Source organism: Sinohyriopsis cumingii, chromosome 13, assembly GCF_028554795.1.
Source record: "Sinohyriopsis cumingii isolate HCF-2022 chromosome 13, ASM2855479v2, whole genome shotgun sequence".
Classification (NCBI taxonomy): Eukaryota; Metazoa; Mollusca; class Bivalvia; order Unionida; family Unionidae; genus Sinohyriopsis; species Sinohyriopsis cumingii.
In genome coordinates, this window is record NC_142973.1 from 37206786 (window position 1) to 37223569 (window position 16784).

General features: G+C 32.3%; 1 protein-coding gene across 7 annotated transcripts in view; it reads left to right on the forward strand.

Moving 5' to 3' along the window:
* Window positions 1–16784, forward strand: part of LOC149785220 (uncharacterized) — a 187261-nt gene that overhangs the window by 64421 nt on the left and 106056 nt on the right. Inside the window, exon 1 of one of the 7 annotated variants that reach the window (XM_089979037.1) lies at window positions 13123–13229. The exons of 5 other annotated variants lie outside the window; for them this stretch is intronic. In XM_089979037.1, coding sequence (XP_089835163.1) covers window positions 13213–13229 — 17 coding nt within the window. In that variant the 5' untranslated portion in view covers window positions 13123–13212. Of the gene's footprint in view, window positions 1–13122; window positions 13230–15894; window positions 16562–16784 lie in introns of those variants that run through there. One more of the 7 variants, XM_089979038.1, reaches the window with a different exon arrangement.

The window sequence follows — 16784 nt, forward strand, 5'->3', positions numbered from 1 at the left end:
GATGTAAAAACATAACGTCAAAATCAGACGAGGACATACTGCAATTCATCTCCATCAGGTAATTGTTGAACAATTTAATTGAACACTTGCTGAGTGGTTATTTGGATATCAATATGCAAAGGAAATAACACAGAAAGATACAAGATCTCGCGAATGGGTTGCAAGATTACCAAGTGTGATAAATGCGTTAAATAATGAAATTACTCGAACAACTGCCATGAAACTTATTAATGCAATTATAAAAAAACATACCAATACAACGACATGAATTTTCAAAACAACTGTTATTAGGTAATGTGACTGTAAGATATTGATATGAACCCCGTGAACTTGAAGGCGGTAAAAAAAGAACAACTGATCCTATTTGGAGTATTATGACACATCATATTTCTAGCATAAGATCCATGGGTAGACCTGCAATCTACAGATTAGATTCAACTGCTCCTCAATGTGGATTTGTATGTGAACAATTACAAGTGATTCCTGAAGACACACAATTACCACCGCATTCACTTTTGTAAACTAGCACCTCAATGTTGATTACATTCAAGACAGGTCAGCATTACATTTTCACATGTATGGCCAAAATTACTATTAATTCTGTCTATGGTGAATTGTCTTGGATTATTTGTTGAATATTGCCACAACAATACTGTGTTACAGCTCACACAATGATTATTCTGTTGCTGTTTTAATGTCATGATAAATTACAGCATCAAGATCAAAGTCGCGCTTATTTTTTTTGTCACATTTTTTATAACTAATTTTTTTCTTACTATATCATTGCCATTGCCAGCAATGGTTTCCTGAATTTGATTATTTTCTATGACAATAATCCGCAACTGAGATATTCTTCTGACTCGTTACACTACGAGATAAACTAAATTTGACCAAACGATACGATCATCGACAATCCAAACATTTGTATCAGACATGGTTAATCCTTGTGATGAATGAATTGTCATTACATATCCTAGCATCCATGGAGTTTTGTCATTATTTAATGCTTTCTCAACAACATTGACAGGAACTAAAACAATATCATTCAATAAAAAATTTTGTTTTCTGACGATTCTGGTATAATAATGTTGATATTCTGTCATCGCGTACCTGCGGTTGATAACACAATGGTATGGGTAAATTTGAAATTTTTTCTTTATGTAACATAAATCATTGTTGTTCAAGTGTATCACAAACTATCTTCCTACTTGCAACTATCAAATCATTTAGCCTCCCATAAATTCCAGAAATTATTAATAGGATTTTCTGAAATTATTTCATGCATTTTTTCACATTGAATTTTATTCGGTTGTAGTCTGATTAATTTCTTGAACTCTCCTAATTCTGGATCAAGTGCTTTATGATCATCAGTTATTTAAAAATTAAATATTTTTAACATTTCTAATGAAACAGTGCATATTTCATCCCAAACAATTATCCTTGGAATATATTTCTCTCCCATTCATTCAGGAGTACATTTATCTCCCTTCCATTGAAAGAATTTATGATAAGTGCATGATTTAGTATTTCTTTCTTTCATTTCTCTTGTGAGTCTGTGTGTAGGTGTTAATACAACTATTTCTGAACAACTGTTCAAGAATAATTGGATCAGACGAGTTGTTTTACCTCTTGGCCCATTGAGATAAACTGTTTCATGTCTAGCTACATGATCAAATACAGATGGTGCTGATGACAATATTGATATTTGATTTTTTGGGTAATGAATATCCTTAATTTCAACATCAACAGATTCAGAATAATTGAGTATAATTTCTTGTTTTATTCTCCATTCACCCCATGATGCATAAGTGCCAATATATAATTGTTTTAGCAATCCTGTATTTTTTTGTTGATATAAAATGAATCCGTAGCGACTCTGACAGAAAACTCAAAAACTCTATTTATCATTGATAATAGATTTATCGAAAATGTATGCAAGCATTGAAGAACTTAAATGAGTAAACTGCGATGACTCACCATCACTATAACTCACAATTTTAACTAATTTAGCTCCGTATGATAAATTATCATTACTTCGACTTATAAACGTATTTCTATTTGTTGTATCAGCAGTTATAAAATATAGTTCAGCATTATCTATAATCAATCTTGTACAGTGTAAATTTTTGATCATATGATCCTCCTTGGGTGAATTTACCGATTATTTTTCTGCAAAGATCTTTTGTGATTTTATTCTCAAAATCAGTTATATCAGGATTTTTATCATCAGAATATTTCTTTTGTTGTGGTAACCAAACTTCTTTCTGCAGATGATATGATATAATTACTTCACTTACTGTTAACAATATAAGTATTTTTGCATAGAGCATATATTGTAATAATACTGTTGGTGCCCACATTTTTTCTGAAAAATGTTTGCCAAACCAGACCTAACAAATCAGATGAAGATTTTCAGCAAACTTAAATGACTCAATACAAGCAAATCCAGTCAGGTCAAAATCTTGCAATGGTTCATTTATTGATATTCTGGTCATCTCATGTGTTGGATGTCCAAATTGCTCAAAATGCTTAGAACACTCTCCCATACCAAGAAAACTTCCAGGATAACATGCAACCATATCAAACAAAATAACATCCTTATAATCTTATTTAGTATTCCATAATCCACTATGTCCATATTCGACAACAACAGCATATATTTCTTCAAGTAAATCCAGTCGTGTTAGTTTCCACTAATTTTTCTCTCTAGCAAAATGAGCAGCAACTGACAGAACAGTAAAAAAATTACTCAGTAATTGTTGAGCATCATCATGGGTATATTTCAACACAAGATTTTTCATTTCTTCATGGAAAGATTCAATACGATAAATATCTTCATTAGGCCATACAAACTGATCATAGTTTCCATTATCTGAACTTTGAAACAGCCATACTGATACAGGATCATTATTACTTACTTTGTTAATAAAAAAAATTAATTAAAAAAATCAAATATATCTCCTTTGTAAAATTTAACAGTTTGATTTCATGGAGATATTATTAATGCATTAGTCCATGCATGCACATTTAATCAATAATTTCAATCGAAGCTCCTTCCGATTTATATTTTGATTCATATAAAATCTCACTGCTTATTGTTCTTACTGTTATTGGGAATTTTAATTTCTTTTCTATCTCAGTGACATCTTTGACAGATGCTCTGGTATCTTTAACTATTTCTCCCCACTCATTTATTATTTTACGTCTTTTATCTAACAAATTTCAACGTATTGCATTTGTAAAATGTTCCGTTACTCATTCGGCTACACAATTTAAGTTTTAGATTATTAATGCTGGGTTTATCATTTATTGGATAAATTCCATAAATAACCACGGTTACAGGATAGCTTTTTCATAATATGGTTTGTCAATATCAATCAACATTCCTGGTTTGGAATTTTTACTTAGTACGGCAATTTTTTCATTATGAAGGACAGGGTCATGTTTGTCACTGATAATCAAAGTATTGTTGTTTGTTTCTGCTAATACAATAAACTTTACTCTGAAGAAATATCTTCGATTGTCGAGATAATAATCATTGCTTCTTCTTTGTCGTTCATTGTAGCATTGATGACTTTGTCGACATGATCGGTGTTGCATATGATTTTGAATGTTGACCACACATGAGATGCACCATCTTTGCTAAATTCTTTCTTGGCGTCATGAATAGTATTAATCAAAGTTTTATTCATTGGATCAACCAGAGCTCACATCGGTAAACATGGGATATTCTGTCAAGATCAGATTTATCTTTAGAAGGCTTAATTTTAATTGTGGATAGTATCTCATTCATATTATAATTAAGACATATATTTAAATTGATATATATATATATATATATAATTATTCAAACAAAGAATAAACTTAGGTGGCTTATGATAGGCTTGTGTAAACGAATTCTGCGGATATCATTTACAGAGTGTACGGATAGGGAGTTTAGAACCTAAACAGTGTTTGAAATGTGGTGTTGGGGGCTAGAGGAAACACACATTTGTGTGTGCAGTGTGGTGGTAAAAAATGCAGAGCTCAAAAGATATGATAATAAATAACACTGATAATAATGATAAAGTTATAAGAAATGTGAAAGATTATCTTGCTAGATTTTCAAAATAATAATTTAGACAAATAATCATTTAAACAAATAATATTATATATAAATGGAACAAAAAGAATCTGTGAGACATCCTATCATTAATAATTATGAAGCATCCCGTGATGGTGTAATCAGGAACTGTAGACTAAAAAAAGAACCAGTTGGTAATGTCACTAATACTGGTTATCTCATGATCAATACTAATGGGAATAAACATTATTTCAGTCACAGGTTTCTCTACGAGTGTGTTTGGAGGGTACTCGAAGATGGTCTTGTGATGAAGAAAAAGTCTTTAGATAATTTGCAAGCTATTACACTAAGCCAGAACAGCAGATTTGGTGGTACTGGCAAATATTTAAAAATTGCAAAACTTGTTAAGTCTATAAATACAGAAACTGGTGAAGAAATGATATGTCAATCAATAAATGCAGCTGGAAAATATTTTGATATTTGTAGGTCTTCAGTACATTCTGTCGCAAATAATATTACCAGATCTGCTTTCTTTAAGAAATATAAACAAAAGATAACTTTTCATTATTGTTCAAGGGAGATAACTCTGTCAAGCTAAGATATCTCTGGTAGAGTAATTAAGTAGTTATCTTGTTTGTTGCTACTAATATTATATTACTGTTTATTTATTTGATTTTTTTTGTGTCATTATACTCATTGTTAGAAGAATTATTTATTTATTCTGAGACTTCTATTCATCAATTGTGAAACTACTGGAGTTACATATATATTAGTGCACTTTTCCAGTCATGAAACATGTAAGTTGTTTTTTATGTCAAGTAAAATATCAAAATACAACAGTTATTTTATCATTTTGAGACTTCATTTTTGACATAATTAGTTTCATAGTATACTTTATAGATCCACTTGTACCAAGTTTCACAACTTACATATTTATTAGTGTACTCAGGTTTCAGAAATACTTTTCTATTATCATAACTGTGCATAGCTAGTGCAGGTAATCTTATCTCTTCAATAATTTTATGTAGGAAATATTCATCTCAGAAACTGTATCGTTTGATTTAGTTCTGATTCCTGCTTGTTTTGGTTCTGGTTCTTTTGCAACAGCAGTTTCAAGTTCTTTTTCACCTTCAAGTTCTTCGGTTTGGCATTAATATGCTTTTATTTTTCGTTTTTTGTTTTCTTATGTGGTTTTATTTTTCAAAAATGACGTTTCAGCAAAAGGTCTATTCATCTCCTCTGCTGCTACTGCTATCAATATTAGAGCTTGACTGTACAGTAAAGTTGTGGAGTTTTGTGTATATAGATCCAGGCCTTTATTTTACATTACCAGATTATAGGGCGTGATAATTTTCTTTTATGTGAGGGTTTGATGAGGTTATTGGTGCTTTTTCTGTTGTAAATTGAGTGTTAATGACCTTGCATTATTGGAGTTGATATAACCAATATTTGCATCAGATGTATTGCTGTTAACCTCAAATCCTCAAACACATGCTGTTAGCCTCCTCAAATCCTCAAATACATGCTGTTAGCCTCCTCAGATCCTCAAATACATGCTGTTAGCCTCCTCAAATCCTCAAACACATGCTGTTAGCCTCCTCAGATCCTCAAACACATGCTGTTAGCCTCCTCAGATCCTCAAATACATGCTATTAACCTCCTCAAACTATTGAACAAGTTCATGATGTTACCCTCCTCAAATCCTCAAACGAAAGATTGTTATCCTTACTCTAACACACTTTTGACCCTTTTGTCCAGAGAAAAAATGTAATTATTTGCCACTGCATTACAGGGGGAATCACAACATTACAAATTGTTTCAAAATTTCTAATAGCATATGTTGGTATTTGCTGCTGAACGTTTTGATGTCCAAAATTTTTTAAGTGGATTAAAATTGAGTTTATTTGCTTTTTACATTTCTCTGGGACATTCCATTCATGTGGATTTAAAAGATTGATAGAATAATAATTTGTTTGCAATGATGGCAGATTACTAAAATTTATGGAGGAGGGGGGGACTGTACACCAAAGATAAATTGCCAGGAGAAGGGAAACTGAGTGACAAACTCTCCCTCAACCATTAACTATTATATTTTTCTTCTTCTTTCTTTAACGTACCATTCCAACTGACCAATCCACCATCCTCTTGCATGATTCTCTAATTCACCTTCCCTGTGCTTGCTTCTTAGGAGTTACAGTGTTTGCATTGTTAGATAGATTGTTAGTTGCTGCCCTTGTTGTTTTTGAAGTCTTTAGTGAGGATAGGAAATTCCATGTTTGTGCATTCTGCTCTTTTCTGTTTTTCAATGAAAATGACATGATGTTTGACTAGGTTGTTAAAAATATCACATAAACATTTTTCATCCTTGTAATATGCAACACTATTTACATTTCGAAATCATTCAGAAAAACAATACTAGTATTTGCAGTTTTGCATACTTTTTCCCTTCCATGGTAGAACTTAACTTAATTCTTCTTCACAGATATTCTGACCAATCAAAAGGCTGCATTTAATGATATGAGCAAGATTTTAATGCTTGCAGTAATATTTATTATTTAGAATGTATAATAAAGTGTTATGAATAGATTGGCTAGATGTCTTTAAATGGAGGGGCTAGAAGTTGTATGAATTGATGGGTAGACGTGTTTGAACAGTGTATAGTAGTCATTGAATAGTATATAATAGTCACTGAATAGCATATAGTAGTTATTGGAGAGCATATACAGTAATACCTCGAACATTCGCGAGGTTAGGTTCCAGAACCAGTTGCGGATCAGGAGGAATCGCGAATGTTTGGTACGAGTCACTAAAAATGCTAATAAATGCTTATTTCTAGGGTTTAAACCCTAAATATGACCCAAATCATGCTCCCAAAGCACTTTAATTTTATTTAAAAGTTAGCTTAATACATTAACCTTAAAAAGAGAAATAAATGGTTGATGTAAAAATAGAGTACAGTATCGCCTAATGGGTATTTGCCACACTAGCGCATTTACAGTACAGTACATGTATATTAATATTACCCCTATACTAATTCATTGGCTGCAGTTTCCTTTTGCACTCACAGTAAGGTAAAACCAAGTAACGAATGGGACTGTAAACTTAATGACTGACGTTTTCTTTGTCATTGTCAGGAAGGTAAACTAGGTAAACTTCATATGTCACAGAAGTCATATAACGAAGGTACAATTCAATAAAATAAAAAAAACATGTACGTAGAGGGTACCAATGAAAATTTCGCGAATCCGTGAATTTGCAAATCCAGAAACGCGAATGTACGAGGTATTACTGTAGTAGTTATTACAAAGCATATAGTAGTCATTGAATAATATAGTAGTCATTGAATAGCATAGAATAGTCATTGAATAGCATATAGTAGTTATTGAATAGCATATAGTAGTAATTGAATAGTATAGTAGTCACTGTATAGCATATATTAGTCATTGAATAGCAGTTATTTTTATTAAAAATGGGACTTTTAAAAAGATAACTCACTTCAAAAATTGTAGCACACAATCAGATATGAGTTGGAAAAGCTTAATTTCTCTTTGTCAGAACAATTAATTAACAATTCCCACTTTCATAAAACATGCCTTTTAATCCACCTCTGACTTTAATAGTGAAATTTACAGAAAATAAATGTGTATTTATAGTGACAAAAGATGATGCAATAGGAAATATTAACTACAATGTTTGTATTGTAAAAGTGAAGGAAGGAATGGTATATGAACTGGAAACATTAGAGGAAAGGGGGAAAAAAAATTGTACCCCTTAAGAAGTTTAAAGGAGATAATCCATGTCAACTTTGTAATTTTGTATTCTAAGAAAAGGAATTCTTCCTCTACTAAAATCTGTAAAAAGGGAGACAACCCATTTAATTCTCTGAGATTATAATAATGATATTTTTGTAACTCTAAAAAAATACTTGTTAAACTGGACATTTGTAATCATGAGCAGTATAGAAAATTTAATCGGCTGTCATGTGATAATCATCATTATAACAACTTAAGACATGTCATATGATAAATATCATCAGTTTAACAACCTAAGAGGTGTCATGTGATAATCAGTGGTATAAACATCTTAACCATATGCCCTGTATCATCAACAGTAAAACAAGTTAACCATATGCCATTTTTCTTAAAGTTTTCAAAAACCTTACATTATGGGTAATAATATTGTGGGATAAAAAGTTTGCTCCAAGCAAAGAAGAACCACCAACCCACAGGAAGCAACTGACAAGCTTTCTCACATATCCACATTGGCTGAGCCCAAGGCTTGAACACCATACAGACAGGTAAAATGTCAGTGATCTGTATATAAAGGCAAGCACCTTAGACCACTTGGACCCCCCACTCACCCACCCCCTGGGGTCCTCCATATTTTGGACTGTAAATTTACACATTCAGACATGTAGAAATTATCTAATTTTAAAGCAGATTACCTTGAGATGAACCATTAACAAAAACAGTTATGTAGAGGTCAAAATAGTTATTTCTTGATCATTTACTATGAGTACATTTTCCCCTCTCCCACCATTGTTGATAGGGAATGGTCAAACCAAAATAAATTTGGCAGCAATCATTTATTGTTTGGAGGGATTTCCTCCATGGTGTTCTGTCCATTCTCTTTTATGAAATATGAAAACAGTAACAAACATTTTGTCATGCTAAAATTAATGACAAAGTTTAGATCCATTGGATTTCATGCCAGTTTCTTCAAGAGAATCAACTCAGATTTAGGCAACTGATTAGATCTTATAGTGGTTATCTCCCTTGGATTTGTTTTTTTTACTGGAATGCTTAATAATAATAATAATAAAAATAATAATAATACAGACTTTATTTAGAGAAGGTAACTCAGTTAGTTACAGAACTAATCTACCTTGAGACCTTCTATCTATTATGTACAATTATACAGTATATACAACATGATGTGAAGAGTCTGGCTTGACACTAAATAATTAAGTAATTTTAAAATTCAAAGTATCAGGCCTGGAACACGTGCACAGGCATCAGTGAAAATATAAACATATTTAAAGCATAAAATATCATCCTACATTGAAAAATTCAGCTATGAAAATGAGCTTGTGTTGAAGGTTTGAAAAAAAAGAGAAAGCAAGAAAGAATTCAAATCATTTCTTGGCTTTAATCCCCAGTTTTATTATATAAGTTACATATAATATACAACATGGTTTAGTTGGCAATATGTGGTTTGAATAATGAAGAAAAAAAAAACATTAGTCTGTCTCATCATTTCTATACATTCACTTTTACCTTGGAAACATTCTTTAACATTATTCATATGCTTGTAAAATATATAAATAATGTGAACCAACACTTCAACATTATCATTGTCAAGTTCAAAAATGTACAATAATTTTAGTACTGTTGTATAAAGTGAAAATGAAATTATTTGATTATTGGAACCAAGAAAAATGTAGACAGCCCAATATAAATGTCTGAAACACATTAAATTATTGAGAAACTCAAACTGCTCTAAAGAGCAGTTGGCAGCAGCTGTCAAAATAATACATAATATAGCTATTGCATGATTACAGGATTAATACTTCCCTAAGTAAGGTATAGCATGTGACCTAGTTACCCTTACGATTGTGAAAGGCAAATTTAGTAGAAAAATTGTCATATTAAAATGAAACATGAGAACATCTTAATGAAAATTCACCCAATAAAGAATGTTTTGCACTTGAACACCTTATGTTTACTTACGGTGATCAGAATGACAAACTCGACATTTACTCTTCTCTAAAATATTGGGAAGCATTCTGATTGGTCAGCCTATCAAAATCATTCAATACAATTTGAAATCTGTAATATTTATACAATTTATATTTGAATTCTTCTGCTGTATTCATTTTCATTGCTAATGAATATGCAAAGTTCAGAAGCTCTGGAAAAATAATAAAAACTGAAAAAAAGACTCCACATTTTGTTGTAGACTTGAATAAACAGTCACATCCATATTAACTATAAATGCAGGAGTGATGGTTTTAATAAAACTTTAAATATATATCATTACAAACTACATGTAGATATTTAAAATGTACTAACTTTTTCTACTATTCTTCTAGAAACAATAGCAGAAAATGCTTTAAAACAGAAATCACAATAATTTCTCAAATAATATAGCAAATGTTAGTATTAATTATCTAGTTACGTAGAAAGAAAAGGTAATTAAGAAAACATATTGCAGTGATAGTTTAGAATAATTTGATTATGATGTTTGTTGTTGTTATTGTTGTTGTCATTTTTCAGCACAAGATAGTTTATACATACAGGCCATTATAAATGGTGGAGAAAGAACCCAGAAAGAACTACCAACCCACGAGAAGCTACTGGCAAGCTTTCTCACATATCCACATTGGCTGAACCTGAGACTTGAACCCACGCAAACAGGTATGAGATGTTAGTGATCCTTAATGGTGTGTGCTTTAGACCACTCGGCCACTTGGGGCCCCTAATTATGATAGCAAATCTAACCTTAAATAGCAGTGTATCTGGATTCATGTACTTCCATCCGATATTATATTAATTAGCACCATTTCCCTCCAAACCATTAGCATTCTAAATACTATGAACATGGTTCAGATGGACAGGTTATGAAGAGTTGGTGCTTTCGTCAACCCTTCAGATTCCAGAGAGAGACAGGGAGACAGACAGACAGACAGATGTACAGTTATAATTGAGACCAACTGGGAATTTCAGCAAGTATCACACCTATGGTAATGATACATTTCTGTAATAAAAGACAGCATCCAATAGAATTTATGACAATCAGCATCCTTTCTAATTTATGTCAGATTTGGGTCAAAAAAAGTCATGATTTTGTGGCAAATGCTGAGATATTCAAATACACAGTAACAAGTGTTAAACTTGGTTAAAACTGCCTGGCCATTGACCTTTTAATTAGAAGAGGGAAGGTCGGTGGACTAGAATTGGTATAATACAGTAATGATATGAGTGTTCTGTGCGCGCTTAATAGCTCACCTGGCTGAACGTTTTTTTTAACTTGTGGCATGACCCTGTAACTGTCCTCTTATATCTACATTTGCTTTTGGACTTATTCTCAAAAGCTGCAGGGTAGATGTACCAAAATGGGCAAAAATGTTCCTTCTGACATGCTTTGCCAAATAAATTTCAGGGTGGCTTCCCAGAAGTTATGTGGCTTCCAAAGCAACCAGGTCGAAAACCAGTATTTAACTCTGTCTCTAGAATGCTTGAAACAATTTTTATCTCGGGAGGAATGTTTTCCAATACATGCTCTATTCAGATTGTGTCTAGGGTTGGTCCCATAGCAGTGATGTGGCTTGACTCTTCTCCAGAACAGCAGAGCAAATTTTAATGAAACTTAAAAGTGTTTTTTGGGACATGCTTCATCAGACTGATGTCCAAGTCGTCCCCTTGAGTAATCATGCAGCTTCCATATCAATTATATGGAAAACCTTTTTACAACATTTTTTCCAGAACAGCTGAGCCAGTTTGTAGCCAGCTTGGTTGAAATATTTGCTAGGACTTGCTCTACCAAACTTGTTTTCAAGGTGGCTACCTTAGCAGGCAGGTGGATATGGTTTCCTTAGCAAGCAGGTGGATAACCTGTTTTCAGCTTCTTCTCTAGAATGGCTGAGTCAGTTTCAGCCAATCTTGGTGGGAATGTTTGTTAGAATATGCTCCATCAAACTTATCAGAGTGGCTTCCCAAGCAATGTTGTGGTTTCCTTAGCAGCTGGGTGGAAAACCTACAGTTAAAAGTTAAATCAAGTGTGGCTGTTGTTACTAAAAAGTTTTTAAGAGAAACTATCACAGACTGACATTTTGTCCAAAACTATTTTACCAATGTGATAGGTAGAGTCCTATCATGAGCACCTCTTTGCATTCAAATAAAAATGCCAGTACATTGTCTAGCCCAGCTGAAATCACAAAAAGAAGAAACACAGTTGAACAAGATGTCAGCACCACCACTTTTTATAAAATAGCTGCGCTGAAAATGATCTTGACGTAATTGTCTTTCATCCCCAGTACTACATTTGCCTTTTAGACTTGTGTATGCCAGTGATATCAATCCCACTTGCGTCTCTTCTTATACTACATATGCAAATTCATGCACAGTAGTACCTCTAGTTCCAGTTGAATTAGACACCAATTAGAATACTACTGAAAAGTTATTGCAAAGTCTCGGGTCAACCTATGTTACCTGTGAGTTAATTAGATACACCTTATGGAAAGTCATGGCAATGCTGTACATTATCTATACTGCAATTGTCCTTAATTGAAGCACCCACCAATTTCATAACCTAGGCAATACCTGCATGCTTTATTTTACACAAAATGCATTTAATTAGCACACTGACTTCACTTTTGTTTACATTTGTAGAAGGTATACAGTTTTAACTCAGGAAATAAATTAAGATGTACAAAATTTTATGACAGAACACACTAACATACGTTTACAAATAAAATAAGCAGTATTTGAAGTAGGTATTTCATGTGCAAACTGATTTCTTCATTGACAGGAGGATATTGTGAGGAATTCCTGGACAGAGCTGAACACCAATTTTTCAAAAGCAGATTGTTCTCGTTTAGACTTTTATTTATCTGCATGTCTTATTGGTCTAGATGAGAGTAGTGGGAATAAATTTCGAGATTTTATGGAGTTTCAGTGTGCATTTTAATTGTATTTGTGATATTCATACAGGAAAGAGAAATCTTGATATGAATTTCCTACAATTGCTGATATGTATCACATATATTAACACATATCAGCATGATATCTGCACTTGTAGAATATATTATCTACTTGAGTAACTTTATATACTTATCTACAGAAAAGACAGGTGTTTCTAAGGGTAAAAGAAAGCTTGATTTTCACACACATATTAAAAATAAGAACCCCCTCCCCTTTTAGACTCTATTAAGGAGTTAACTTTGCAATGAATTGCACTTGTACCGGCCTGTGCCAGACATGAAAATAGCAATCAGTATTAGATTTCATGTAAGTTGAATGTTAAGAGCCCAAGTCAAGGCATTGATTGCTTAAATGGAAGACAAGTTGAAGTTTCATTCTAATAAGAGAAACATTTTACACCCATCAAGATGCATACTCCTTCAAGTATAGCTCATTGCAAGGTCTGAAATGCTGCTACTGTTAAGGTAGGTATGGTCCACATTTTTATGAAAGTTTTACTTTGATTTGCTTTTTGTTGCAGCAAGAAAATTCATGAAACATTATGAAGGCTTAAACATTCGAAGGTTGAATCTGACAATTTTAAAACTTGTAATTACATCAGTAATACATGCATGACTATTTTCATCCCATTTCCTTTCATGTTTTCAGACTAGTAACGATTGATTGATTGGTTGATTGATTGGTTGATTGATGTTAAAAAGCACAGCAACACATACAATATTAAATGATGTTGAGGCAAACTATGGTGGTCAACCCAATCTGGTAGGATCTAATCCTTTTGGTAGTGACTTGGGCATGTTGACCACTGAACCACCATGGCCTGCCAGCCTAGTAATTATAAGTTGTCTTTTCTTGTGCACACTACATGAATTAATAATAAGAGCATGGAAAACTTGGATACACATTGTGCTTGAGAGACATCATCAGTCTTTCTAAAACATATTTCAGCAATATTTTAGGAGTAAATATTTATATGGAGACAGCTTTAGGGTGTGGTATAAGATATGATTATTATATTCAATGGAATGGTTGTAAATATTTATAAATCTGATTAAAACATGGGTTGCTGTAACAACCATTAACCACATATGGCATTTATAAATCTGATTAAAACATGGGTTGACTGTAACAACCATTCACCACATATGGCATGATAATATTCTGTGTGGAGTCATTATAATGTACATCGAGGATATTTGCTTGAAATGAGTGAATAACATATTTCACTCTGAGATGAAATATATCCATTATTCACTTGTAAAAAGCAAATTTTCTTTTTATTTCATACTCAGACCTATTGGCTAGCAAGTTATACTGTATACGATTCCAGTAGCAGGATTCTTTACTGGATCTCTCACAACTTCAGTGGTTTACCATTTATGTTCTGTCTTATTTATTATTTGCACAGAAAATATGAACATACACAGTTTTCCTTCCCAATTCAAAGTTAAATAACATATTAAGAACAAAAAATTTGAACTTTATTGGATTTGAACTTCAGTCATCTATAACAGGAGGCTGCCATATTTACTGTTCGACTATGTAAGTGTCTTAGAATAACTTCGAATTTCATGGTTATAATGTTATTCATGTCTATCATAGTTTTTCACTCTAGTGAATATCAAGATTGTTTCTCTTGGAAAATTCCAAGTAATTCATGGCTGTGATTAAAATAAAATGGCATAATAATATTTTTTGTGAAGTCATCGGTGGAGATTGATGAATTTCAGCTGTGTTTTACACGTATCTGTTTTTGGGGCATGATGTTGTTTGTCATCTTGTTTTGGACATCTGTTTGACACGTTTCCCTCGACTCTTGCATATTTTCTTACAGTTTTATCTTTTGAATACAAAATATGGTGAAAAAGGATGTTAAAAATTGTTGTTTATACATGTACAGTAATAGTCTATTGCAGTAGAAACATGTTTTTGTCATAAAATGAAATTGGGTATTAAATTAAATTTGTCTGCCTTCATAGAATTTTATTACTATAATTCTTTTTTGTGTTTGAGAGAGAGAGAAAGAGTTTGCTTGAGTTTTGTGGCAAAGCAACATATTTTGGTTATTGAGTGCCAAAGTAATTGGATTAAAGCGCCTTGCCCAAGGAAATGCTACAGATGTTTTAAATTATTAGTATGATACATTGTAGACCCTCATTGGTCAGCCACATGTTATCCAAAAGTAGATCGGGGTCTGCACTGTTTGCTGTCAAGTGTACTGCTTTTTACAAGATCACCCTGTATATTGGGTATGTTTTATGGATATTAGGTCCAGTGGTTGTGATACTAAATTAAAAAAAAATTTAAATAGAGATTTAGTCTGTGTTGTAGTAAATTGACTGCATTGATGAAAAAATGTTTGGCCACAAGAAACCTTAAAAATAAAATGACAATTTTTGATGTATATAAAAAAGTATTAAAGCATTCAGATTAGTATGTCAACTAGCATGTAGATTGTAAATACATAACATGTGTCAGATTAGCAGTCATTATTTAAACTTCTATTTGTACCATTAGAATATGTCCCTTATTAAATTGTTTTTGAATTTTAGTGAAGACCCATAGGTTGAATTTCTAGACACAAAAATGTTATGTATGGTTCATTTACTTCAACTAACCACTGTTAATATCAGTAAGTAGTACATTTTCTCCGATATTGATTTAATGCATAATTATTAGTCTCAAAATGTAGAAACATTAATTGTTTGAACTGAAAGAATTGATTTAAATGATTATTTTTCATTCAGGCTAGTGTCACATTGATTTTTCATATTCCTGAACATTTTGAAATTAGCACTGTATTTGCACATGCATTCCAAAAAGAATAAATCCTTCCATGAATTAAAACATTGATTGTATTAATTGGTTTCGACATAATGGACAAAGCACTGAGATCTTATTTGCTGTAGTTTTGGTTAGACTAGTGCCATAGGTTTAGTTCAAATAAACCATCAATCTTGCAAGTACAGGTATTGCAATCTCTTATTACCTTTGTTAGTCTTTTGTTAATGTACCAGGTACAACAGGAACCCATTCAAAAGCACTTCATTTACTTTCACAAGCTCGAGGGGGATACTATTTGTGGTCAATCTACAATCAGATTTCAGTTATTCTAAGGGTGGCAAGGACAGTTTGTACTTCCAAATTAAAAGTGTAATTTTGACATTCCTTCGTGCGTGACTGAACTGCCTTAGCGTCAGTGTTCATGGTGGTGATTTTGATGTTGATACCCGACTTGGGACACGAAGTCTACTAAAACCTTGATTACTCATAAGTAGACATGGATGGGATAGGAAAGCAAATTGCCAAAATGGGGACAAGGGAGGTCATGTCCTAATTTATTATCAAAGTATCACTGAATTATGAAAATCATTGGATAATCGGTATTGCAGTACCAGATACAAATGACAGTTTGTACATTGAAGTGAACAAAACTTTTGATTCAGATTATTCATAACTGAACAAACCACCCTGGTCAGGTGCAGAATTGATTCATCAGTAATTGTTAACTCTGAGAATTAACCAGGCTATTTGTTGCCATCACTTACTTCAGTCTGTGACCCATGAAAATTTAAGACAACAGAAATTTGCACGATTTGTGCTTTGAATAGATTCATTAGTGTCTGGTGTCAACATTGACAAGTGAGATCGTAGTATTTGTGATGCAATGTAAATTACATTTTGTGACAAGGTGAAGGACTTTTTAAGTTTATTCTTTTCTGGATGTACATGAACCTTGGAACTAATATTGAAGTAATTTGTTTGTGGGAAATACCAAAGGATACATAATGCAGAGGTAGGTCATATTTTTGCATTTTCTTCTGCCTGTTAATGTTAAATATACAAAAAAATTGATGTATGTTTCTTATTTATATTCATTTAATATTCACAGATACACATACATTGTAGATCTTTTTACATGTAAATGGTTTATTTTAATTTATATATATATATATATATACAATGTATATATATATATAAACATAAACAGTCTATTTTATGTACATCAGCCATAAATA